The sequence below is a fragment of the Lissotriton helveticus genome, chromosome 2_1, assembly GCF_964261635.1.
Source record: "Lissotriton helveticus chromosome 2_1, aLisHel1.1, whole genome shotgun sequence".
NCBI classification, from domain to species: Eukaryota; Metazoa; Chordata; class Amphibia; order Caudata; family Salamandridae; genus Lissotriton; species Lissotriton helveticus.
The window spans coordinates 127,194,831-127,222,359 of record NC_136059.1 but is presented as its reverse complement, the minus strand read 5'-3'; the positions used below and the strand labels follow the sequence as shown (position 1 = coordinate 127,222,359).

Genomic DNA, 27,529 nt, shown 5'->3' with positions numbered 1-27,529 from the left:
TGTGCGTTGAGTGTTCTGACACAACCTTTTGTCGGCAAGCAACGCCCATGCGCCTATTTTTCTTTGACTTTAGACCCAGTAGCTAGAGCCTTGCCGAGTTGTTTGAGGGCAACAGCGGCAGCTGCGGCGTCCATTCGACAGTCCGCAGGTCTAGTCATGGATAATATGCTTACGGTGATGGTTCCGCATGCAGTTGACACTCTATTGAATCGAACGAAAACTCAACATTTGACGAGCGCAAGATTGTCTGGATATGAGTTGACGTTACTGGCCAGTCATATACGGATAAAACGATGTAATGTGTTGAATCCAGCAACATTGCTGCGGATCGACACGGAGTCAAGTGGTGAAGCACTACATGATTGTTGTCTCAGAACTGAAGAAGAAACTAAGGGTCGTATTGACCTAAAAGATACTCCATTGGCAGATCCCGATGGTACTTTATATGTGGATGGTTCCTGTTTCAAGTTGCCGAATGGTGATGTGACGACTGCGTATGCTGTAGTAACATTGAGTACGATTGTGGAAAGCGCAAGATTGAGTCAGAATTCGGCTCAGGCTGCTGAGCTGATCGCATTGACGAGAGCGTGTGTATTGTCTAAAGATAAATGGGTGAATGTATTTACAGATAGCCAGTATGCGTTTGGTGTGGCACATAGTTTTGGGCGACTGTGGAGAGAGAGAGGATTCCTTACGTCGCATGGCACGAAGATTCAGCATGGTCAGCTTGTAAATGATCTTTTAGATGCACTCACATTGCCTAAACAGGTGGCCGTAGTCAAATGTAGTGCGCATCAGAAAGTAACGGACGATGTGGGTCGTGGTAATGCGTTTGCGGATGAAACGGCTAAAGAGACAGCTAAAGATTTGATGAACAGAATGTATGTTACGAGCTCAGTGAGATGGCCAACAGAGACTGGTATGTGTGAAGACACAATTGAGAGTGTGAAGGGAATACAGAATGAAGCCACTGAGACAGAAAGGACTAAATGGAAAGAGAGCACAGGAAGATTGGATGGGAATGGATGTTGGGTTGATTTATCAGAGAAGCAGAGATGGATGTTACCGGATGCGTATGTGCTCGCTGTTGTTACAATGGCTCATGGTATGGCGCACATCAACACGAAAGGCATATGCAAGTTGTTGTCTCATGTATGGAAGAATGATGGGATCACTAAGTATGCAGAGAGAGTGGTTAAAAATTGTATGGTGTGTTTGATGCACAATCCTGGTAAGGGCACCCCCACTCCTCCTGGCCATTTTGCCCCTCCTACGTACCCTTTCGAAGTCATCCAGTTGGACTTTATCCACATGGACGGATGTAACAACTTGAAATACGTTTTGGTTGTGGTGTGTGCATTCTCTAGGTGGATTGAGGCCTACCCCCTTAAGTATAATACGGCCTTATCCACGGCAAAAATTTTGCTCAAAGAGTATTTTCCCCGCTACGGAATGCCTCGGGTCGTATGGTCGGACAACAGAAGTGAGTTTGTTGGGAGTGTGATGAAGAGTGTGTGTCGTGGTTTAGGGATAGTGCAAAAGTTTCATAGTGCAAACCATCCACAATCAGCAGGCTTGGTGGAAGGATATAATGGCACCCTAAAACTAAAATTGGCTAAAATTCAGGCAACAACTGGTCTATCATGGCCCGACGCTCTGCCTCTAGCTCTCCTGTCGACCAGGGCAACTGTACACTCTCGAGTAGGGCTCAGCCCATACGAGATTGTGTTCGGCCGTCCTGCTAATGTATGGGGAGTCCCAAGGCCTAAGGAGTTTGATAGAGTCGAATATCCTATGTTGATTGATTATCTCTATGATCTGACTGCTAAATTGAGTTTGATTCATCAACAGGTCTTTGAGGCTCTGCCGTCACAAACAGAGGGTCCTGGTCATCGGCTCCAACCCGGAGATTGGCTTCTCGTCCGAAACTTCGGACGAAAACGGAATCTTGAACCGAGATTTGTGGGTCCGTTCCAAGTACAGCTAGCTACGAGGACGGCGGTTCGACTGCAGGGACGCAAAAATTGGGTACATGCTACCCACACCAAAAAAGTCCCGCTTCCTTTGCCGTCGGACACCTGGATAAGAAGAGGTTTTTCTTCATGTGAAACAGACACTCCACAACACTTTGTTCCGTTCAGCGAAGCTCAGTCCATAGCTGACACCCCTCGAACAATTTCTTTGCCATCGCCATTGGAGAACTCTGAAAAATTGCCTGAACAATTAAACACTCATTTGCCATCCAATCCACTGTTTGAAGATCAGACTCGCCCTGGGAGCAGCCGATACTTTCTCCGTTCACGTACGAGCCACAAATAAAAAGATTTTTTTGTTTTTAGGTTCTACATTTGCTCTGAACATAGTGGACATTGTATATTGTGTATCTTCTTCCTTTTTCGTACAGCCAAGAACATTATTTAGCCAGAACCTACCATCCAGGTGGGCCGTAGGGCCGTGCGGGTACTTCCTTCTGTTTAGCAGCTATCGACACAAGGTCGGTTTCTTTTATCGATTTCTGGGAACTCCTGGGAATTGGTAATCGCTATTCAGAACGAAGTGCGTCAAGAACGTCGCGGACGGTCGTTAGGGGATGGAATCATCATTGTCAGAGCTGTCGAAAAGAGAGGAAATGTTGGCGCAAAGATCTGCATTGCATAAAATGTTTCATACGAAATGGGTTTTCTTACAGGTGATCATACTGTTCCTGACTATATCTATGTTACTGGTAGGGGGAGTATATTATGGGTCCCAATTCTTATTGTCTTCTGCTACACCTACTCTTCCATCTCGTGATCTATATTTCGTTTCAACTGTCTCTCCACATTCCTTTTATCTTCTGCCTCAACACGAACAAGTCAGACGTGCGGAATTCAGAAACAACTCTTTTATTCAACTCTTGCATCAGCATCAGTTAGTGGTAAACACCACCAATTGTTGGGTGTGTGGGTTAATGCCACATACCATGGATAAGGGTATTCCGTACTTAGTTCTGCCTTATAGTGCCCAAGGGTCAGCTCGAGCATTGCAAACCATGTTCCGTAGCGCACTAGATTCCTACCCCCATCGAGAACCACGATCAGCAAACTTTGGTCCTGGCCCGTACCACAAGACTCTGGCGAGAGCCATTGCAGACTTAGATAGAGATATTTTTGACGCATCGCTCATCCCAGAGGAAGAGGTGCGAGCATATAAGGAACTAAGTGAGGCTGAGTACAGCTTATCAGTGGGTGAGAGGCAGCTTAAAAGCTCGTCACCGATATGGATTGTACCTCACCTCGGTGATTTCTGCTTGAAAGGTCTTGGTCGAAATCCGAGAGCTCAGTTTGGGGAGAGCGCGTGTCCTGAGACATATGTCTTACCAACGCTCTCCTCCCCTGTCTTCCTGCCTGCCAAGGGTACCTACTTTGTATGTTATGATCGAGCCTATACGTGGTTACCTCATGACTTCTCGGGTACCTGCTATATTGCGAATCTTTTGCCCCCGACTTTCACTGTGGCCTCTGATTATCACAGAACTAGAATTGTGAGAGGTGTGGTTAGCAAAGAAGATACTGCCGGACAAGAAGCGAGAGACTTCTTTAAGGGTTTCCTACCGTTCTGGGGACCGATGGTTAATAGCAGGAACCTGAGGCAGTTAACTCGTGTAGTAGAATCAACTGCCAATATAACTGCAAGTGCCCTTGGTAATTTGACAGCCGAACTTCAGGCGGATAGACTAATGACGTTGCAGAACCGTATGGTTCTAGATATCGTTCTAGCAGATAGAGGTGGGGTTTGTAAAGTCATCCATTCGAGCTGCTGCGTATTCATACCTGATAACGATCCAACGGTTTATCAAGCCAACTCTAAGTTGCACAAAATTTCAGAGTCCATACACGTGGACGAAGGAAATTGGACGCTTCTGGGATGGTTTTGGGGTCTGATATCGACTTGGGGTTGGAAGATTCTGATGATCATAGGGGTTGTCGTGACATTTCTGTTCTCATGTTGTCTTTATGTGCAATGTGGTCCTGCCTTATGTGGCCTTTGTGCTACGACGTGTATAAGACAGCCCGTTGTCACCAAAGAGGCATTGAAGGATAGAATAATGCATCAGCAACATCTAAATGATCTGATGAGTATCGAAATCGATTATGATTCCGACTAGTGCTTGCCTACATGAGGGCAAAAGGACCGTCTGAGGTTCCGTAAAAATTATTACGGCGTTCTGGGCATTACCGAATATGGACGAGTTTGGTATCTACGAACCGTAAATGGCGAGTTCGGCAAGAGTGTGTATTTTCGCTACACTACCTGCCAGGGTTCGTCTAATATTACGGGTTCTTCATCTGAACCCTTGGGTTCCATTTTAGATACGGCATCCATTTTGTTTCTTGCCCTCACGTAGTCAGCGAGCAGGTAACTGTTCGCCCCCTGACCCTCTAGTTCCCAAGCCTTGCGGAAGACGCATATTCCTTTCATGCATCTTTATGGCCGGAGGAATGACACAGCGAAGGCAGATGGCCCAGCTTGAGGGTGATCTGGTTGTACCGGTCTATTGTGACAGCCGTGCAGGCGATGGATCCAGCTCTTTGATCCTACGATCATGCTTCCGATATTACCCTCACCCTCTTTTCTCTACACGTGTCTGACTTCCTTGCAGCTGCCCTTGGCTTTTCTTCTTTGTCATTTACAACTCTCATGGGTGTGCCTAGTGGTGGGAAGATGTACTTTTACAGTTGGGAACCGACATTGCTACTGTAATTATGTTCCGGGATTCTGAACACATGAAAGCGACCCTTTTGAAGTTTTACTGTGGGAACTGAATTGTAACCTTTTGTTCACATGTTGTGCAATGTATAAAAGAGAGCGACCTACATATGCAATTCGAAGCAGACTCGCAGAACCTACATGCCTATGTACTTCTAATGACTCTTGTTTCCCTGCAGTAATAAACGCTGATCTTTGACGCCGAAGGAAGTGTCCCGTGTCTCTGTAGTTGTGCGCCGAAACAGGTATCCCATGAAGGTTATAGGTGTTGTTCCCTGGCACCGCTGGTTCTGTTAAAAGTCCAGTCCTTCAGCTTAGCGTTAAAAAATGTGTTGCTAAGCATCGTTAGCGATAAATATCGCTTAACGTTGGTAATATGCCCCTTAGTGAGCTGCTCAGATTCTGGCAACTAACACGCCTGACACTATCTACATGGATTAAGCTACCCCCTCAAACATCCTTGTCCGACATCACCACATTGGCATACAGGATACTTCTCCCCATGATTGTGTTTATGAGCTGATTGCCACTGTGGCAACAGCACACTATTGTGTACTCCTCTCTTCTGACACGTCAGTATCCAGAGCGCATCCAGAACGCCTCTGCTCGCCTGATCCTCAACATCTCTCGCCGAAGTCAAATCAAACCCCACCAGAAATACCTGCACTGGCTCCCCATCAACAAGAGGATAACCTTCAAACTTCTCACCCACGCACACAAGGCACGCCACAACACCGGACCTCAACAGCCGACTCAGCCTCTACACCCCCACCTGCCAGCTCCGCTCCACTGACCTAACCCTTGCCACCGTCCCCTGCATCCGAAGAGTGACCGCCGGCGTCAGATCTTTCTCCCACCTCGCCCCGAAGACATGAAACACCCTCCCCATCGTCCTGCGGCAGAACGAAGACATTCTAACCTTCAGGAGACTTATCAAGACCTGGACATTCGAACAGAAGCAGCCTTCCCCCAGCGGCTTGAGACCCTCACGGGTATGTAGTGCGCTTTATAAATGCTATGATTGATTGAGTACACTCATCCATTGTACTGCGGTTCCACTAAGGTGCATAATACTGCCCTCTTGTAACATGCCAGTACACTCCTCCAATGCGCTGTGGTTCCACTAAGGCAAATTAGTACTGCCCTCTTGTAACATGACAGTGCCATCCTGCAACGCACTGATTCCAGTAAGGTGCATTAGTACTGCCCTATTCTAACCTATCTGTGCACTCCTGCATTACAAGTCTCATCTTCACAGAAATTCTGTGAAGGGTCACTTGTGTTTCTTGCAACGCTCCTGAGATCAGCCTAGACTGGCCTACGGCATATGATGTCATTCTATTGAAATCTGGCACAGCCCTGTCACAAAGTGTCATTTCTGTCCTCAGCTGCAACAAATTGTACATAAATCAATCCTGGGAAATTATGCCTAAGAGCAGGTGGTGTGAAGACATGCTGGCATTAACCTCTACTAATACATACATTGTCAGCATCTGGCTACACACTTCTGTAGCTGTCTGGTGGCAGCAGTAATAAGTTCAACACTACCAGAAAAATAACATATCGCAGATGATTTCATCACGTCTCAGATGAGATGGCCACAGTTACTTTCTGCTTCACAATTTTAAATCAAGGATCAATAGCGCCACCCTCTGAATGTGGTGTATTGCAGGCAAGCCAGATGTGTGAAAGGCTTATTTTGTAAAATTATTTGTATAGCAGATGTTGGCAGTACTAAGTATTTTAAAGAATAAAAGCTTTTACCCACCTTATTGGTACGCAATTCATCTGTCTTAGAATATTCAAAGGCTGAGCTGGTCAAGCCAAAAATACAACTTTCTTTTTTATAATGGAATCCTCTTTCGTTTTAGTGTTGGCAGTGGTCCTCTGGACCTGCTACCTGCTCTTCAGCAAACTTTTTTTAACATCCACAAAGTGCTTGGGGTGCTAAGGGGGCCCGTTCCCTTTTATGGATGCAGTACTATCTCCTTTGAGGTGTTAGTAAAATATCAATGTTTTGCGACCAGACTGAAGCTGGGAAACATTAATACATAATATACCAAAGCAGTATTTGGAAGGGACGCCTAAAGTCATCCCTCTCTAGATACCAAACTGGTATCCATGTGCCCAGGTTTAGCAGTCAGTTTAAGTTTTCTAACTTCGACAATGTGCTTGCCACTTAAGAAAATGAATTGTTACAGTTGAAAGCCTTACATTGAAGTGTTTGTGTCTGTAAAAATCCCGGCCTTAAAAATAAAGTCTGCAATGTGCTGCTCTGATATAAAACTGCTAATTCTCTTGTAAATCGCTCTAATGCCTTTGGGCCAAGTTTGCGCTATATAAAACTGCAAAAAAAATAACAAAAAAAATAAGTGTGACTGAGTGGTTCATTGCTTGTGAGGACAAAAGTATGCTGAAGTGGCATAAAATACTGTTGTCTCGAACAATACTTGCCAAACAAATGATTTGAGTTAAAGCTCACATCCTCACTCCTATTCTTGACACACACACACACACACACACATTATTCTAACCCACACATCCAAACATGGCTGTGTAATGTACAGAATGTAAATATGTATCATTTTAATGCATGCTATTTTACTTTTTGAATTCAACTCATTAACCTCGCACCCTTGAAATTATAGGTTTGTGTCATCCAACTAGGCAGAAATAAATCTATGTATACTATAGGTTCATTTTGTCAGGAAATAAAGGAAAACAATAAATCTAGGGGCAGGATGATAAACATGCCCTGTACCCTCGGGGCTCATGACTCGCTTGAGTGAAGGGGTGAGAGTCTGTCGACATCTGAACTTACTTACCCCTCACTACAGCCTTGCAACACGTCAGTCGGACTGATGCACCACAAAGCATCACTCCCTCCCAAGCACAGGAGCTGACCGTGTGGCTCCCTCCCTCATTTACTAGAGCTGATTCCTATCAATTGGAATGTTTGGCCACAGATTTCTAAGATTTGTCTGCAATAAAAATAAATGCAGAGTGAGAGCAGCTCAAGGGTCTGCCCCACCATGTTTTATGCGGTACAAAAGGGGGTGGTGATGGACGGAGCATCTGAATCAATCAAACACTCACACCCAGTCAAAAGATCTGGGTATAATCCATCACCGTTCTTTAGCCCACTCTGCCACCCCAGTTCAGACATGGTTATATGCAAATCAGTCTGACCCTGTGCCTCATGGGAACAGTCCAGCCCGAACTGCCAAGCCATGTCTTCCCTAAACCAGAAACAAGCTTCCGAGGACCGGTTTCTGGCATTCCAGCCGTCTTCAGCCCGGCTTGCTTGAATCCAGAGGCAAAGTGAGCAAGGGACTCACGTCTGAGTATACCCTGCCACACTTATGGCGGCCAAAAGCGGTACAAAAGGGGGTGGTGATGGACGGAGCATCTGAATCAATCAAACACTCACACCCAGTCAAAAGATCTGGGTTTAATTCATCACCGTTCTTTAGCCAACTCTGCCACCCCAGTTCAGACATGGCTATATGCAAATCAGTCTGACCCTGTGCCTCATGGGAACAGTCCAGCCCGAACTGCCAAGCCATGTCTTCCCTGGACCGGAGACAAACTTCCGAGGATCGGTTTCTGGCATTCCAGCCGTCTTCAGCCCGGCTTGCTTGAATCCAGTGGCAAAGTGAGCAAGGGACTCAAGTCTGAGCATACCCTGCCACACTTATGGCGGCCAAAAGCGGTACAAAAGGGGCTGGTGATAGACGGAGCATCTGAATCAATCAAACACTCACACCCAGTCAAAAGATCTGGGTTTAATCCATCACCGTTCTTTAGCCCACTCTGCCACCCCAGTTCAGCCATGGCTATATGCAAATAAGTCTGACCCTGTACCTCATGGGAACAGTCCAGCCCGAACTGCCAAGCCATGTCTTCCCTGCACCGGAAACAAGCTTCCGAGGACCGGTTTCTGGCATTCCAGCCGTCTTCAGCCCGGCTTGCTGGAATCCAGTGGCAAAGTGAGCAAGGGACTCACATCTGAGCATACCCTGCCACACTTATGGCGGCCAAAAGCTTTACAAAAGGGGTTGATGATGGACGGAGCATCTGAATTAATCAAACACTCACACCGAGTCAAAAGATCTGGGTTTAATCCATCATCGTTCTTTAGCCCACTCTGCCACCCCAGTTCAGACATGGCTAAATGCAAATCAGTCTGACCCTGTGCCTCATGGGAACAGTCCAGCCCGAACTGCCAAGCCATGTCTTCCCCTTTTGTACCACCATGTTTTATGAGCTGCCCTTTGAAGTGTTGAGAGCTGCTGTCACATGCATGAAGTAGGGAGTCAGCTGTCTTTTAAATGACAAGCATTGTCAAAGCCAATGGTTATTGCCTTTAGGACCTATTGGCTGTGTTACTTGCTTTTAGTGGTGCTGCAAAATAATAATATGTACAATAATGTCCCTTATTGCACTGACATGCACATGCGTTAGAACATGCGCAGATCAAGATATTGATGCAGGCACATTTTAAAGATGACAGATTCCATTCAGCATGGTGAATTAAAAATATTAGATTTTTTTTGTAAAAGCACCTCTTATACAAAGTACCACAGCTCTTGAGAGGTTAGGGGCTAAGGATGGATAGGGGAAAGCAGATAATAGAGGGAGGAGGGGAGAAGCTCAACAGGGAAAGAACACAAAGACGTGAGAAGGCAACACAGGGTATACAACCTTTACAACGCAACTTTTACCATGCAGTGCCTTTACGACGCAACTTTTACAACGCAAACCATTACAACGCATTGCGCTGGGGGGCGCTCTAGGATAGGGAATAGGTTTAATTTACTGTCCAACACCTTCCCTACTATCCACGGGGACTGGAGTTTGAATAGTAAATTAAACTATTCACTATCCAGCGCCCCAAAGCACTATGCGTTGTAATGGTATGCGTTGTAAAACTCGCGTTGTAAAAGCATGCGATGTAAAAGCATGCGTTGTAATGTCATACATCCCAACACAGAGTTTGGGAAGTAGGAGAGAAACATAAAAATGTGAGAGAGCAGCACAGGGGATGAGAGGCTCACAAAATAGAGAGCTGGAAAATATATGCATTGTGGGGTGCTTAGGAATAAAGATAGGAGGCAGAGCAGCTCAAAGGGGAGAAAACAGATGGATGAGAGAGAGAAACACAGGGTGGAAGGACGAGAAAGACTCTTATGAGGAAGACTGGAGGAAAATATATGCACTCATGTGGAATTCCTAAGCAAAAATAAAAATGTAACTCTCCTAAAAGTGAGCAGTGGAAGGACGTAACCAAGGAGGCAATTCTCTAGGGGATGGACAGACACAAGCTGTACTTGTATTACCTTTAAAGGAAAGCCTTTCCAGCTTTGCACATTTAAGACATACTACTGTTCTTGATTGTTGGTATTTGATTAGATGCATATGGGACTCTGTTTATTTTATTTATGTATCACAATATGTTAATATGGTTGTAAAAAATTATACAAATACACACATGAATTAGCTTTTACGAGCAGCAGCACCTAAAAGTCTGATTATCTATCCATACTTGAACAAATGGATTTTATATCACTTTATTATTTTCCTTAGAAATGTCTACCCTTTCTATGTAGTTATGTATCTATAAATGTATTACTTCACTCCTAATGTAGAAAAAAAAGTTAAACTCCCTCCAATGCACTAATCTATGTCTCACCCTAAACCTCTTTCAATATATGCTCCACCTCCACTCTCTGACTCATCCCAAACTTCACTCTATTACTATGATCTCCGTACGATCTATTATAGCTCTTCCCTCCTTTACTCACCCAAACACCATTTTACAACAATGATCTCCATAATAATCCATTCTGGACTCTTCCCTCCTCTATCGCTACCTCATCCGCATGTACACATCAAGTTAATGATACAGCTGCAATTTTTTTTATTTACTGATCCATGATGGCAGTTTTTTAGACATGCTGCTGCTCTTGATTGTTGTAGTTTCAGATATTCAGGGTCTTAAGTTGTCTGTATTTACTCCATATTGATAAACTATATTTTTCTGCCATACTATCCAGGAAGAAAATGTAGACAGCAGATCATCCCCATTAGACCCAGAATACTAACTTACTCTCTGGTCATCGTGCAGTCAATCCTGGAAATGTCCTTTTCTGGCTCAGTTTCCATTTACAGTAAGTTATCTTTTCATGGGAGCCCGGCATTACCTCATGATATTCTGTGATTTCATGCAGTGACAACTATGATCATGACTCTATTGGACATCTCCTCCTCCCACAGATAGAGGACAGAGGCAACCTCAAACCGTACTATAAACAAGGCATCATAGCTGGGTGGTCGAGTAATTCTTTGGAAGTACCCTAGATTTTGTGAAGCGAATACTACACTCCACATATGCTAAAGCTCTCAGCTTTAATGATGTCTCCTTACAATAGTGAAATCAATGACTTTGTTTCCTGAAACACAAATCCCTGTGTCAATGGCTGTGACAGACACTTCTACTGGAAGAGGATGTTGCAAATTATATTTCAGAAGAACATATTGCAGAGCAGGCTAACACAATAACATATCACTTTACTGTCTGCACACTGTGCACATACTAAGAAGATGTAGAATCAAGGAGGGTGAGAAGGAAGTGGTCGTGATCCATTCTGCTTCCTTAATATATAGTTAAAAAAATCAGAGGGGGAAGGATCACTTGTCCTGGGACACCAGGGTTTTTATTCTTTCGTTTCAAGGTACCGATAAAAAACCCTCAATCACGTGCCATACTCGAATGGCGGTATAGATTGAATCTCCGCCTTTAAAGGTACGTGGCAACATCATCATTGGATTTAGTGGTTATGCTTCCTCCACCTGGAGGTAAACCACTGGTAAGACCAGTAGTGATCAGTGATCGAAAAATTGTCAGTGGGTGAATATATGAAACAATATTGTTAAAAAGCTTGAATATCCAGAAATAGGTTTTTATTGAGTCTGGGTGCAGGCTAGATACAATGATCGGTGTGCTAAGGAAGAGGAGTAACAGGTTTCCTGCACTGTAATTAGTCAATTAAAAAGGTCGACATGTTTCAGCCTTTGTGTGCCCAGAAGGGGTCAATTAGGCTTTCATCAGGACCAAAAGTAGTGAAAATGACCTTAATATTTAGGTTTGATCAGTCTAGGAATATTATCCTGACTGTGGTGAGGTCTGTAAGTACCTCTGTGTCAATGTTGTCTGACCTCATCGAGCGATCCAAGAGGTATGTGCCTGCTCTTTTGCAGGATGTGCACCGCTTGTGCTGTCGCTGCCTCTGGATCCCCTAGACTGAAGCAAGGAAGGCTCAACCATCCCTGCAAACAGGAAGTAAGTGCTTCAAGTGTCTAGGCCCAACCATCCATCCAACACAGACATCAGTAAAATAACCAGAATTGATTACCTAGGGGCGGATAATCATATCCACATGGGATGAAATAGGGTGAAGATAAGACTATCCTGAATTGAAAAAAAAAAAGCAAGATTTATATCCAATCTAGTGAAAAAAGGGAAAGCTGCTGTAGTATCTGGAGAACTGAAGTGAGCAAGCATCTAGGGATAATTAGGTGGATGAGAGAAAGAATGGGAGCCAATAATGATGCAGTGAGGAGCACTGCTGTTGACATGGAGAATACATTACATAGGACAAGAAGGGATACTGCAAGCTGGGGGGTGGCAATTATTGTACCTGCTACATAGGAGCAGAGACTAACTGCATCTGCAGAAAACAGACATCCAGCATTAGGAAAGAAAGCGTGGGTAAGCTGAATTGGGACATATTGTGAGGATTGGTCAGGAATGAGAAGGGGCTTCTCATCAATAGCAGGTTACCCATAATATTCTTAGAAATATCGCCGTAGTAGCCAGGTCCTTAACAATGTCCTTGTCTTGGATTTGAGTGGTGCAAGGGCGATGAAAAACCTTGATATATATGGGCCTAAATGTTGATCTGTGCATGCCCAATCACTGGACAATGTGCCCTCACCTCAGATGCATTTTTGAGTGATATATGTGCTCACTATACACTTATGCTCAATACTTTCTGTTGACCATCATCTGCTTAGCCATGATTTGCGCATCCTAAGCGCCTCCATGTGCCCCCGAGAGCAGACTGGAGCTCATGCTTTTTGCAGCAGCCGACACTGAGGTCACAGAATCATGTGGGCTGCAAGTCTGAGCCCCTCTATCCAGCCTATGGACGCCCCTCTTGCGGTCAGCATCCCTGCCTGGTGCCCCTTGATATGTTGGCAACATATAACACATATAACCAAAGACATAAAGGAAAAAGAGTCATGCACGTCTCTGCTTGTCAATAAAAAATTTTCATTATACAACGTCACAGTTATGACACAGTTGTAATATTAGAAGGTTATAACAAATAGACTTACCATGAAGTTGTGCCTGCTTGTACCTGTTAAATGTGAGTCCAGGGCACAAGAGACTAGCTGACCCATGGGTGTAAAGACATGGCTTGGGCCGCTGACAGAAAGGGAGAAAAGCCAGACATGGCTCTGTGTGAAATGGGAAGTCGAATTGAAGAAGTCCTTAATCACAAGCAGGACCTTGGTGCAGCGCTCTGTCCCCACTGAACCCACCTCAGAAGATAGCGCCCTATCCAGAGAAGGTGCAAACCAGGGAGTGAGTTATACCTCATTGACTCTCATGCACTCTCTCTCTGTCCACTAATCTAAAGCAGCTCACAGACTCACTCACTCCATCAGCAGACCCTCATTTACAATGGCCGACCAATCTGTGGTAATACCACCAATGTGGTTTTGTTACCACACCCTGCACATTTTCCATTAGCATTATGTATTGTGACATTGCTAAATCCGCACCGGAATAATAAGGCATTGCTATAAATTAGTTGAATGTAAAATTCCCCTTTTTATTTTTTTATCCAAACTAAAGGCGCAGTTTGCCAGCATTTTTTTTACCTTAACTGATTTTAGAAGAACAAAACCACATTCGCTGATGCACCTATGTGAAGCATTTGCTTATGTACCTATGTGAAGCGTTTGCTGATGCACCTATGGAAAGAACACTACTCCACAATGCATTAACCGTCCACAGCTGCTTCCGTCCTGTTACACATTGTCTTCAAGGTCGTGAATGGCCATGTACAGCTCTCCTCTATCTTTATGCTACGTTTAGGCTATAGAAATGCCATATACACACATACATACAAATTCACAATTCTGATTCATAGATTCTGGTTGGTTGGCTTTCATCCTTACAAATATCATTTGCGAATACAGAATTCCAATCAGTGGAACTTCCACAACAGCGAATTAATAATTATTTGCAAGTTCAACTCCATTTTTTGTAGGCCTCATTACAAACTACAAGCTGAGGTGATTACAGGCCTTTACCCCCCTCACCCTCCCATGGGTAGTTTCTCATGCACAGTAATATACTCCTCTCATGGACGGGGATAAGCCTGCACGTCATGAGCAGGAAGGAAGTATACACTCATTTAAAGGGGGTTCACAGAAAGAAATGTTATCATTCAAATCAGTTTCCTCATGCAAAGAAATGATACATAAAATGAAATATGCAAAATGCCCAGTTACTTCAAATTTATCATAGCAGAACTTCAGCCTATAGGAATTTTTGGGCAGAAATCTGGACTAGTGTACAATGTTATGAGCCTTCCCATGATCCTTTGAGAATCCCAAAAATGTGGAATACTAACTTAAAATGTAGGAAGAATCACAGAAGAGAAAATCCCCACCTTGGGCAATATGACCAACTATGTGACTTTCTTTGAGTGGTGTGACCAGTAATAATACTTGGCAGAAAGCCGACATGGAGGGGTACCGGAGAAATAGTAGTCAAACGTATATATCAATTCCTTCTGTTAATGTGGAAGAAATGCGGCCACTAACTAAGGGATGTTGAGAGAGAATCAAAGCAAAGCACAATTTTTGACAAAACTCAGCAAACTGCTACACAGCAGGAAGGGCTGGCTTCTCCATGAGAGTGGAGGAGTGCGAACTAAAATGAGCCCAAAAGCCCCTGAGATGAAAAATAAAATGGTAATAAAGTTAATTTATTTCCACTTTTTTTCATCCACGCATCCCGAACTCAAGGTCAGGATGGGTGAGGTTTGCTGAGTGGCAGCAGCAGGGAGGAGGGTGGGCTTTATGGCACTTCAGTTCATAGTTCTATGGCCAGGCAGACATGCAAACTTTGAACATTTTCTAACCCATTTCTAACCCAGCTGTCCTAGGGCAGCTGGCTTAGAACAAGCACAGGGAGAGCTGAGAGAGTACACTCCCTCCAATCCTGGTGATTTCCTTGTGCTTCTCTCGTGCTGGCTAACAGCATGAGGGCAGTGACAGGATCGGTTAAGGAAGTTGGCTGGGGCCTGCGCTGAACACCGCCGCAGGAGGAATTGCAGTGAGAAGGAGGACGTTTCAAAGGTAAGTGGATTGTTAGAGAATTATTTCGAACCAACATCCATTTTCCTGTCACCCATACTCCCCATAGATGCCAGCTGCCACTGCTAAACACTTTGCTCTTGCTAGCCCTGTGGCTACTGGAACCAGCTTCTTTCAAAGACCTGTGAAGAACGGTTCTGTTCTGTCTTCTCTCCTCCACATGGTTATTGTTACAGACATAGCAGTCTGGTATGGATTGATCTTTGCTAGGATATTGCTGAACAAGCGCAACCATCTGCTCAGAGGTTTCATGTCCTAGGATGTGTGGTTGAGCGGCAGAGTTAATATTGTTGTATATTAACTTACTTTCTTGAGCCCTCAAAACATATAGGTATAGAAATCGATGGTTATTTTCTCACATGCCTTCTCATATGTTAAGAGCATACTTAAGGGGGGTGGCAGTGTTTAAACTCTCACAAAGAAAATAGTGGTTGAAGCAGAGAGATAGGAGACCACTTACCATTTATAATAATACAATAGGCATTGGTAAACCAATCTGTCTTGCTCTGCCAGTGATTATATTAGATTTGCCAATACTTGTTCAGCACAAGCATTTTCAAAGCCATTACTATTGAGTATCCACCTTAGAATTCAGTCAATGAAGCTGGATTTTTGAAATGTGGCTATTCATCCACGAGGGTCTCCAGGTACTAAGGCCCGGCTACTAAAGAGACTGTAGTTGGGCAGCAATGTCTTGAGTCCTTTCTGAATTCCAGAAGAAAGTGTGAGGTCACTAAGTGAAGGGGAAGTCATTTATAGGATTCATGGCATGGTAGGAGAAGGAGTGTCCTCCACTGTTGCTTCAGCAACTGCGGGTGGTGTGCGAGGGAGAGGGAGGTAGAGTGCAGGTGTCTGGTGCATGTGTGTTTGTGAAGGGCTTTGTAGTTGTGGATCAGCATCTTGAATTTGCATCTCTTCTGGATGGGGGGCCAGTGGAGTTTTTTTTTAGATGTGGGGTGAAGTGGGTCCTTTTGGGAAGGTTTAGGATAAGCCTGTCCACTGAGTTCTGTATGGTCTGCAGTCTTGTCAGATGGTGTTATTACTATGTGGAGTGTGTTGCCGTAGTCAAGCTGACTGGTGACTAGGTCTTGGGTGATGGTACATCTGCTGCTGACTGGGAGCCATTTGATGATCTTATGAAGCATGCAAAGTAGGCAGAAGATACTGCATTGATCTGGCTTTTTAATGTGAACTAATTTTCCAATGTTTCTACATGAGCTGTTGGTGATGATCTGACTTGGTTCCGTGCCCAATGTTCTAGCAAGGAACCAGGTCTGTCTAAGGTTCTGTTGAGTAAGTGTTCTGAAAGTGTCAGTTGGCCCTTGCTGTCTGTTGGATGAGGTTCTATGTCCTATCTGAATCATCACTTCGTGTGGACCTTCTTTATTACACTAGCGATGCTTGGATGGAGAGGCAGGCTCGCTAAAATTTACAACCTCAACAACAACAAGAAGTAACGTCTATTTTTTGGGGGGGAATGTAAAAGAAGGTATACTTGCAGTTTTGGGCACTTCGTCATATATTATGCGAGGTGGAGTTGTCTGTGGAGAGGTGTCGGTTCCAATGCAGTTTCCGTGAGGAGGAATCGGGAGGTGTGGCAGTGATGTGCAAGTAGCTTGGTGTTTCTGGAGCGGTGGATCTAGGTGACACGCACAGGCCTGCATGCGTTCCACTACGACGAGAAGCCTAAAGCAAGCATGACGCTCTGCTTGCGTTCCACTGCGGTGGGAGGCAGAAAGCAAGCACGATGCTCCACAAGAATTAAGCCCAGAAGCTGTTGTCTGGGATGTTTAGAGCAAGCCCAATCGCCCAGGGAAATAGCACTGTTTGTTTCATGACGCAACGTGAAGGCCATCTTAGGGATGAAGACGTACGGCAAGCTGTATCGGTGTATGAGGCATTTTGAGCTTGTCGTCAGGTAACAGCCTGTGTGTTCCAGAGAATAATGAATGATCTTTTTAAGGGTATACCAGGAGTTAGATGTTATCAGGATGATGTGTTGATCTGCGGAAAGGATGTAAAAGTACATGATGAAAGAGTAAACTCTGTCCTGAAAAGAATGCTTGAGGCTGGGTTATCTTTACGGCGTGATAAATGCAAGTTTGGCGTTACTGAACTTGAATATTTGGGTGACCATATTTTTCGGCAAGGGGTTAGACCTAAAAAAGAGTTGGTTGATACTATTGAGATGTTGAAGGTGTAGCAGGGGTTCCATTCTTCCACAGAACTGTGCACAGAGATTTGGAACCTCGGCGAATTAGGGTGACCCAAAACTCACCTCAGTACCCGAAATCCCCTTACCAAGCTAGCTACAGTGTCTCATTGGTCATAACAACACTCCCAATGTTTAGACAAACCAGAACATGGATTTACAATACCTCAGGTTACATGGAACACATGAACACTCTTTCGTTATACAATCATTTCAACCCAGAACGTGGAGTAAATGAGGACACATGCACATTTGAAATATGTATTTACTAATGCCGTTTCTCAAATGCAGTATCTTAGATAATACAAGGAAACATATTATCAGAAGCAAAGTTATCAGCATAGTTACTAGTCCATAGAAAGCAAACGGTGACAGCATACTATTATGCTGAAATGAATAAGTGCTACCCACACCTAATTCTCACCCTCCCTAACTAGTATATTATATTAATATATAAGAAGGTCTCTTTGGGTTTTAGCAGGGCGGGCCCATACCTCAAGATCCTAGTATGAAGAGATTACATCTGCTTCCACCAGCTCCCTGCATGCGTACCGCATCAAGTGAGTGTATGTGCTCCAAGCATTGCAATATAAAACACGCTTAAAGCCAGAATTTGGCAGGAGCTGCACTTGTGTTATGTCTATGAAGGTGCGGAGATCAGTTCTCACAACAATCTGTGTCGTGTTATTCTTGTAGCTTCAGCACTCACTGTACAGACATAGTTTATTAAGCAAAGCTGATTTGAGAGCAATTACATATTATTCTCATGTAAACTACTAGGTTGAAAGCTAAATCAACAATTATGTATCGTGTGCAGAAGCAGCAACAGGAAAAAATGGCGTTTAAACATTTAATGAGCCTATGCTAACTTAACACAGTATTCAGATTAACAGTAGCTATATGACACCCCCCCTTGATCCGAGCACGGATAAGATAAGATAACATAAGGGCCATCACTTGAGAGCAGAGTTCAAGAACTATGAGCCTGGTGCATACTTAAAAAATATTGGAGAAACTGTGGCATAATGAAACTATTTGAAAAAGCCAAAGTTCATGTTTGCTCAAGTCAATAGGCCTGGGAAGGTAAAAAAGTGTAACACATTCCGCAAAAATAATGTCAGCAGAAAGCTAGTTGGCAGGATCTGAAACATGGAAAAGTTTTTAGGACATGACCGTATATGCAAAATAAGCAGCAACAGCCTCCAACATGAAATCACCGTCTTCATCCGAAAACAGTTCAGCCATCCAATTTAAAAGTGGAAAAGAACATACGTGTTCTCCTAGTACCGGAGCCTCTATTAACATCAGAGGACAACTCGGTGGGTTTTCAAGAAAGCTCAGTGCCAAGAAATCTTGCGCTGCTGCGAGTATGTTCCAAGGCCCCATTAGTCCATGCATCGCTGCTAAGGCCATAATCCTTTTGCCAGTACAAACCAACTCGTGAGTAACGACGGGACCCATCAGCTGATTAAAATCGACTTCAGGAGAAACCGGTCCGCAGAGACACAAATCAATGGCCAAGTCAAAATCACAGCTAAGGCAATGAAACACAGGCTTGACACAGGTGAAGTAGGAAAATCGAAATGATAATCCATATGCCGTGCTCAAAGTCGCAAGCGGCAGGGTGCCATAGTATTCAAGCATCCGGTTGTGAAACAGCGCCAGAAGGTGCTGGGCGGCTTCTTGCACAGGAAGGGCATCCATATTTAATGAAGCAAAAAATCACCAGAACGCCTGCCGCTAGTGCCAGTAAAACCGGGACACCACCAAACAAACTTGAAAAAATGGAATGGAAGAAAGCAGGAATGACTCCAAATATTTTTTCAAATGAAGTCACGAGACCGCTGCTAACTTGCGCCAGCCCAGTTGTGGAGGACGCGTTAAAGATAGAATGAACCATCTCGCTGAAATGCAATGGTAAATCAGTATTTAAAAGGGCCTGAACCTCTGTACGGGTGTTAGCTATGTGAAGCACGAAAGTTTCTCGAGCCGAACTCAAGGCCACTTCTTTTTGGGACAATAGAGCTCTTACTCTGCTCATGCCATTGAACTCCGCTGTCAAGGTTGGGATGCGCGGCCAGATGGAAACATCCCTGTTCTCATGCGTGGGTGGGTACAGTACATTTCTGCAGCAAACTACACGCTCAGTTACAGTTACCACATAGGGAACCCCTTTTATTAACCCACAACAATCCTCAATATTCAAAAGTAAATAACTACCGTTTCCCAATAAGGTAAAAGTTGGGATGATCGCTGGAACTGGTGTCCCTTTTAAAACACAGGCTAAATTTGGCCGGTCCTTGTTGCAGGAACTGTGTAATTGTATGTGCCTACACATTAATGAATGATCAGGTGTCTCTGTACACTCCTCCCCATTCAGATAAACCTCTTGTCCATCTTTCAAACATCTGTAAGTGAAAGGAAGGGACCACACTTCATGAAGGAAACCACTACCTAATGGTTCATATCGACCAATGGCAACATATCGCATACAATTTGTAAATTTATACAAAGCAAAAGGCAACGTTATTAAACCGTGGATAAGCCACGTTGCAGCAGTGGCCTCCGCCACAGAAAAAGGCAAGGACTCTAATCTCTCAATATGTAACATTGACGGCCGTCTTCGGCCCGGCTTGCTTGAATCCTGATGGTGCAATGATCTTTGGACTGGGTAAGAGTGGTATGCTTAATTCAGGCACTCTGTTCATCACCACCCCCTTTTCTGAATCATTTTGTCCACCATAAGTGTGGAAGGGTATGCTCAGACATGAGTCCCTTGCTCATTGCACCATCAGGATTCAAGCAAGCCGGGCCGAAGACGGCTGTAATGCCAGAAACCGGTCCCCGGAAGCTTGTTTCCTTTCCAGTGAAGAATTGGCTTGGTAGTTTGGTCTGCCCTGTTCCCATGATGCACTGGGCCAGGGACAGACTAATTTGCATATAGCCAGGTTCTGAACTGGGATGGTGCATTGAGCTAAAAAACGGTGATGGATCAAGCCCTGATCTGTTGACTGGGTAGGAGTGTTCTGATTAACTCAGATACTCTGTCCATCACCACCCCCTTTTTGTAACTATTTTGGCCACCATGAGTGTGGAAGGGTATGCTCAGACATGAGTCCCTTGCTCATTGCACCATCAGGATTCAAGCAAGCCGGGCCGAAGACGGCTGTAATGCCAGAAACCGGTCCCCGGAAGCTTGTTTCCTTTCCAGTGAAGAATTGGCTTGGTAGTTTGGTCTGCCCTGTTCCCATGATGCACTGGGCCAGGGACAGACTAATTTGCATATAGCCAGGTTCTGAACTGGGATGGTGCATTGAGCTAAAAAACGGTGATGGATCAAGCCCTGATCTGTTGACTGGGTAGGAGTGTTCTGATTAACTCAGATACTCTGTCCATCACCACCCCCTTTTTGTAACTATTTTGGCCACCATGAGTGTGGAAGGGTATGCTCAGACATGAGTCCCTTGCTCATTGCACCATCAGGATTCAAGCAAGCCGGGCCGAAGATGGCTGTAATGCCAGAAACCGGTCCCCGGAAGCTTGTTTCCTTTCCAGTGAAGAATTGGCTTGGTAGTTTGGTCTGCCCTGTTCCCATGATGCACTGGGCCAGGGACAGACTAATTTGCATATAGCCAGGTTCTGAACTGGGATGGTGCATTGAGCTAAAAAACGGTGATGGATCAAGCCCTGATCTGTTGACTGGGTAGGAGTGTTCTGATTAACTCAGATACTCTGTCCATCACCACCCCCTTTTTGTAACTATTTTGGCCACCATGAGTGTGGAAGGGTATGCTCAGACATGAGTCCCTTGCTCATTGCACCATCAGGATTCAAGCAAGCCGGGCCGAAGACGGCTGTAATGCCAGAAACCGGTCCCGGGAAGCTTGTTTCCTTTCCAGTGAAGAATTGGCTTGGTAGTTTGGTCTGCCCTGTTCCCATGATGCACTGGGCCAGGGACAGACTAATTTGCATATAGCCAGGTTCTGAACTGGGATGGTGCATTGAGCTAAAAAACGGTGATGGATCAAGCCCTGATCTGTTGACTGGGTAGGAGTGTTCTGATTAACTCAGATACTCTGTCCATCACCACCCCCTTTTTGTAACTATTTTGGCCACCATGAGTGTGGAAGGGTATGCTCAGACATGAGTCCCTTGCTCATTGCACCATCAGGATTCAAGCAAGCCGGGCCGAAGACGGCTGTGTTTTGCCAGAAACCGGTCCCCGGAAGCTTGTTTCCTTTCCAGTGAAGAATTGGCTTGGTAGTTTGGTCTGCCCTGTTCCCATGATGCACTGGGCCAGGGACAGACTAATTTGCATATAGCCAGGTTCTGAACTGGGATGGTGCATTGAGCTAAAAAACGGTGATGGATCAAGCCCTGATCTGTTGACTGGGTAGGAGTGTTCTGATTAACTCAGATACTCTGTCCATCACCACCCCCTTTTTGTAACTATTTTGGCCACCATGAGTGTGGAAGGGTATGCTCAGACATGAGTCCCTTGCTCATTGCACCATCAGGATTCAAGCAAGCCGGGCCGAAGACGGCTGTAATGCCAGAAACCGGTCCCCGGAAGCTTGTTTCCTTTCCAGTGAAGAATTGGCTTGGTAGTTTGGTCTGCCCTGTTCCCATGATGCACTGGGCCAGGGACAGACTAATTTGCATATAGCCAGGTTCTGAACTGGGATGGTGCATTGAGCTAAAAAACGGTGATGGATCAAGCCCTGATCTGTTGACTGGGTAGGAGTGTTCTGATTAACTCAGATACTCTGTCCATCACCACCCCCTTTTTGTAACTATTTTGGCCACCATGAGTGTGGAAGGGTATGCTCAGACATGAGTCCCTTGCTCATTGCACCATCAGGATTCAAGCAAGCCGGGCCGAAGACGGCTGTAATGCCAGAAACCGGTCCCCGGAAGCTTGTTTCCTTTCCAGTGAAGAATTGGCTTGGTAGTTTGGTCTGCCCTGTTCCCATGATGCACTGGGCCAGGGACAGACTAATTTGCATATAGCCAGGTTCTGAACTGGGATAGTGCATTGAGCTAAAAAACGGTGATGGATCAAGCCCTGATCTGTTGACTGGGTAGGAGTGTTCTGATTAACTCAGATACTCTGTCCATCACCACCCCCTTTTTGTAACTATTTTGGCCACCATGAGTGTGGAAGGGTATGCTCAGACATGAGTCCCTTGCTCATTGCACCATCAGGATTCAAGCAAGCCGGGCCGAAGACGGCTGTAATGCCAGAAACCGGTCCCCGGAAGCTTGTTTCCTTTCCAGTGAAGAATTGGCTTGGTAGTTTGGTCTGCCCTGTTCCCATGATGCACTGGGCCAGGGACAGACTAATTTGCATATAGCCAGGTTCTGAACTGGGATGGTGCATTGAGCTAAAAAACGGTGATGGATCAAGCCCTGATCTGTTGACTGGGTAGGAGTGTTCTGATTAACTCAGATACTCTGTCCATCACCACCCCCTTTTTGTAACCATTTTGGCCACCATGAGTGTGGAAGGGTATGCTCAGACATGAGTCCCTTGCTCATTGCACCATCAGGATTCAAGCAAGCCGGGCCGAAGACGGCTGTAATGCCAGAAACTGGTCCCCGGAAGCTTGTTTCCTTTCCAGTGAAGAATTGGCTTGGTAGTTTGGTCTGCCCTGTTCCCATGATGCACTGGGCCAGGGACAGACTAATTTGCATATAGCCAGGTTCTGAACTGGGATGGTGCATTGAGCTAAAAAACGGTGATGGATCAAGCCCTGATCTGTTGACTGGGTAGGAGTGTTCTGATTAACTCAGATACTCTGTCCATCACCACCCCCTTTTTGTAACTATTTTGGCCACCATGAGTGTGGAAGGGTATGCTCAGACATGAGTCCCTTGCTCATTGCACCATCAGGATTCAAGCAAGCCGGGCCGAAGACGGCTGTAATGCCAGAAACCGGTCCCCGGAAGCTTGTTTCCTTTCCAGTGAAGTATTGGCTTGGTAGTTTGGTCTGCCCTGTTCCCATGATGCACTGGGCCAGGGACAGACTAATTTGCATATAGCCAGGTTCTGAACTGGGATGGTGCATTGAGCTAAAAAACGGTGATGGATCAAGCCCTGATCTGTTGACTGGGTAGGAGTGTTCTGATTAACTCAGATACTCTGTCCATCACCACCCCCTTTTTGTAACTATTTTGGCCACCATGAGTGTGGAAGGGTATGCTCAGACATGAGTCCCTTGCTCATTGCACCATCAGGATTCAAGCAAGCCGGGCCGAAGATGGCTGTAATGCCAGAAACCGGTCCCCGGAAGCTTGTTTCCTTTCCAGTGAAGAATTGGCTTGGTAGTTTGGTATGCCCTGTTCCCATGATGCACTGGGCCAGGGACAGACTAATTTGCATATAGCCAGGTTCTGAACTGGGATGGTGCATTGAGCTAAAAAACGGTGATGGATCAAGCCCTGATCTGTTGACTGGGTAGGAGTGTTCTGATTAACTCAGATACTCTGTCCATCACCACCCCCTTTTTGTAACTATTTTGGCCACCATGAGTGTGGAAGGGTATGCTCAGACATGAGTCCCTTGCTCATTGCACCATCAGGATTCAAGCAAGCCGGGCCGAAGACGGCTGTAATGCCAGAAACCGGTCCCCGGAAGCTTGTTTCCTTTCCAGTGAAGAATTGGCTTGGTAGTTTGGTCTGCCCTGTTCCCATGATGCACTGGGCCAGGGACAGACTAATTTGCATATAGCCAGGTTCTGAACTGGGATGGTGCATTGAGCTAAAAAACGGTGATGGATCAAGCCCTGATCTGTTGACTGGGTAGGAGTGTTCTGATTAACTCAGATACTCTGCCCATCACCACCCCCTTTTTGTAACTATTTTGGCCACCATGAGTGTGGAAGGGTATGCTCAGACATGAGTCCCTTGCTCATTGCACCATCAGGATTCAAGCAAGCCGGGCCGAAGACGGCTGTAATGCCAGAAACCGGTCCCCGGAAGCTTGTTTCCTTTCCAGTGAAGAATTGGCTTGGTAGTTTGGTCTGCCCTGTTCCCATGATGCACTGGGCCAGGGACAGACTAATTTGCATATAGCCAGGTTCTGAACTGGGATGGTGCATTGAGCTAAAAAACGGTGATGGATCAAGCCCTGATCTGTTGACTGGGTAGGAGTGTTCTGATTAACTCAGATACTCTGTCCATCACCACCCCCTTTTTGTAACTATTTTGGCCACCATGAGTGTGGAAGGGTATGCTCAGACATGAGTCCCTTGCTCATTGCACCATCAGGATTCAAGCAAGCCGGGCCGAAGATGGCTGTAATGCCAGAAACCGGTCCCCGGAAGCTTGTTTCCTTTCCAGTGAAGAATTGGCTTGGTAGTTTGGTCTGCCCTGTTCCCATGATGCACTGGGCCAGGGACAGACTAATTTGCATATAGCCAGGTTCTGAACTGGGATGGTGCATTGAGCTAAAAAACGGTGATGGATCAAGCCCTGATCTGTTGACTGGGTAGGAGTGTTCTGATTAACTCAGATACTCTGTCCATCACCACCCCCTTTTTGTAACTATTTTGGCCACCATGAGTGTGGAAGGGTATGCTCAGACATGAGTCCCTTGCTCATTGCACCATCAGGATTCAAGCAAGCCGGGCCGAAGACGGCTGTAATGCCAGAAACCGGTCCCCGGAAGCTTGTTTCCTTTCCAGTGAAGAATTGGCTTGGTAGTTTGGTCTGCCCTGTTCCCATGATGCACTGGGCCAGGACAGACTAATTTGCATATAGCCAGGTTCTGAACTGGGATGGTACATTGAGCTAAAAAACGGTGATGGATCAAGCCCTGATCTGTTGACTGGGTAGGAGTGTTCTGATTAACTCAGATACTCTGTCCATCACCACCCCCTTTTTGTAACTATTTTGGCCACCATGAGTGTGGAAGGGTATGCTCAGACATGAGTCCCTTGCTCATTGCACCATCAGGATTCAAGCAAGCCGGGCCGAAGACGGCTGTAATGCCAGAAACCGGTCCCCGGAAGCTTGTTTCCTTTCCAGTGAAGAATTGGCTTGGTAGTTTTGTCTGCCCTGTTCCCATGATGCACTGGGCCAGGGACAGACTAATTTGCATATAGCCAGGTTCTGAACTGGGATGGTGCATTGAGCTAAAAAACGGTGATGGATCAAGCCCTGATCTGTTGACTGGGTAGGAGTGTTCTGATTAACTCAGATACTCTGTCCATCACCACCCCCTTTTTGTAACTATTTTGGCCACCATGAGTGTGGAAGGGTATGCTCAGACATGAGTCCCTTGCTCATTGCACCATCAGGATTCAAGCAAGCCGGGCCGAAGACGGCTGTAATGCCAGAAACCGGTCCCAGGAAGCTTGTTTCCTTTCCAGTGAAGAATTGGCTTGGTAGTTTGGTCTGCCCTGTTCCCATGATGCACTGGGCCAGGGACAGACTAATTTGCATATAGCCAGGTTCTGAACTGGGATGGTGCATTGAGCTAAAAAACGGTGATGGATCAAGCCCTGATCTGTTGACTGGGTAGGAGTGTTCTGATTAACTCAGATACTCTGTCCATCACCACTCCCTTTTTGTAACTATTTTGGCCACCATGAGTGTGGAAGGGTATGCTCAGACATGAGTCCCTTGCTCATTGCACCATCAGGATTCAAGCAAGCCGGGCCGAAGACGGCTGTAATGCCAGAAACCGGTCCCCGGAAGCTTGTTTCCTTTCCAGTGAAGAATTGGCTTGGTAGTTTGGTCTGCCCTGTTCCCATGATGCACTGGGCCAGGGACAGACTAATTTGCATATAGCCAGGTTCTGAACTGGGATGGTGCATTGAGCTAAAAAACGGTGATGGATCAAGCCCTGATCTGTTGACTGGGTAGGAGTGTTCTGATTAACTCAGACACTCTGTCCATCACCACCCCCTTTTTGTAACTATTTTGGCCACCATGAGTGTGGAAGGGTATGCTCAGACATGAGTCCCTTGCTCATTGCACCATCAGGATTCAAGCAAGCCGGGCCGAAGACGGCTGTAATGCCAGAAACCGGTCCCCGGAAGCTTGTTTCCTTTCCAGTGAAGAATTGGCTTGGTAGTTTGGTCTGCCCTGTTCCCATGATGCACTGGGCCAGGGACAGACTAATTTGCATATAGCCAGGTTCTGAACTGGGATGGTGCATTGAGCTAAAAAACGGTGATGGATCAAGCCCTGATCTGTTGACTGGGTAGGAGTGTTCTGATTAACTCAGATACTATGTCCATCACCACCCCCTTTTTGTAACTATTTTGGCCACCATGAGTGTGGAAGGGTATGCTCAGACATGAGTCCCTTGCTCATTGCACCATCAGGATTCAAGCAAGCCGGGCCGAAGACGGCTGTAATGCCAGAAACCGGTCCCCGGAAGCTTGTTTCCTTTCCAGTGAAGAATTGGCTTGGTAGTTTGGTCTGCCCTGTTCCCATGATGCACTGGGCCAGGGACAGACTAATTTGCATATAGCCAGGTTCTGAACTGGGATGGTGCATTGAGCTAAAAAACGGTGATGGATCAAGCCCTGATCTGTTGACTGGGTAGGAGTGTTCTGATTAACTCAGATACTCTGTCCATCACCACCCCCTTTTTGTAACTAGGAACTACTCAGGGCAGGCGTTAGCTTTTGGAGATAATAGCGCTTAGCGCGAATATATCCAAAAGTTGGTAATAGGAGATAGCGATGTTAGCGTCTGTTTCCAGTCGCTAACATCTTGGCCCGCCCACTTTGCATGTCATTAGTGATAAATTTCTCTGACATGCAAAGCGGGGCCCAAGATGGTCGCTATCTCCTACTAGTTGTCGCTAACTGGTGTTAGCGACAGCTAGGTAATAGGGAGATAATTTTATCTCTGCTTTCTTGGCTTTTAAAGCCAAAAAAGCGGGGATAAATCCCTTGATAATATGCCCCAAAGTCAATAACAAATCCTCTGGCAGTAGCATTAAAAGCATCCAAAATAAAGTGAAATTGGGACGTGGAGTGAAGATTGTTTTGGAAGAATTCCTCCATGAAAAGTGTGAAATGTTCAGTGAACTGGGGATCAAGGAGGAGAGAGTTATTGATGCGCCAACGCCGAGTGGTGGGAATAGTCAAGGGGTAA

At 45.6% G+C, this 27,529-nt stretch overlaps 1 protein-coding gene across 1 annotated transcript in view; it reads left to right on the top strand.

The window, feature by feature from the left end:
• Positions 1-10,844: 10,844 nt before the first annotated feature.
• The window catches only part of LOC144817787 (uncharacterized), a 47,814-nt gene continuing 31,129 nt past the window's right edge, over positions 10,845-27,529 (top strand). Inside the window, exon 1 of the mRNA XM_078674603.1 lies at positions 10,845-10,919. Coding sequence (XP_078530729.1) covers positions 10,889-10,919 — 31 coding nt within the window. The 5' untranslated portion in view covers positions 10,845-10,888. The remainder of the gene's footprint in view (positions 10,920-27,529) is intronic.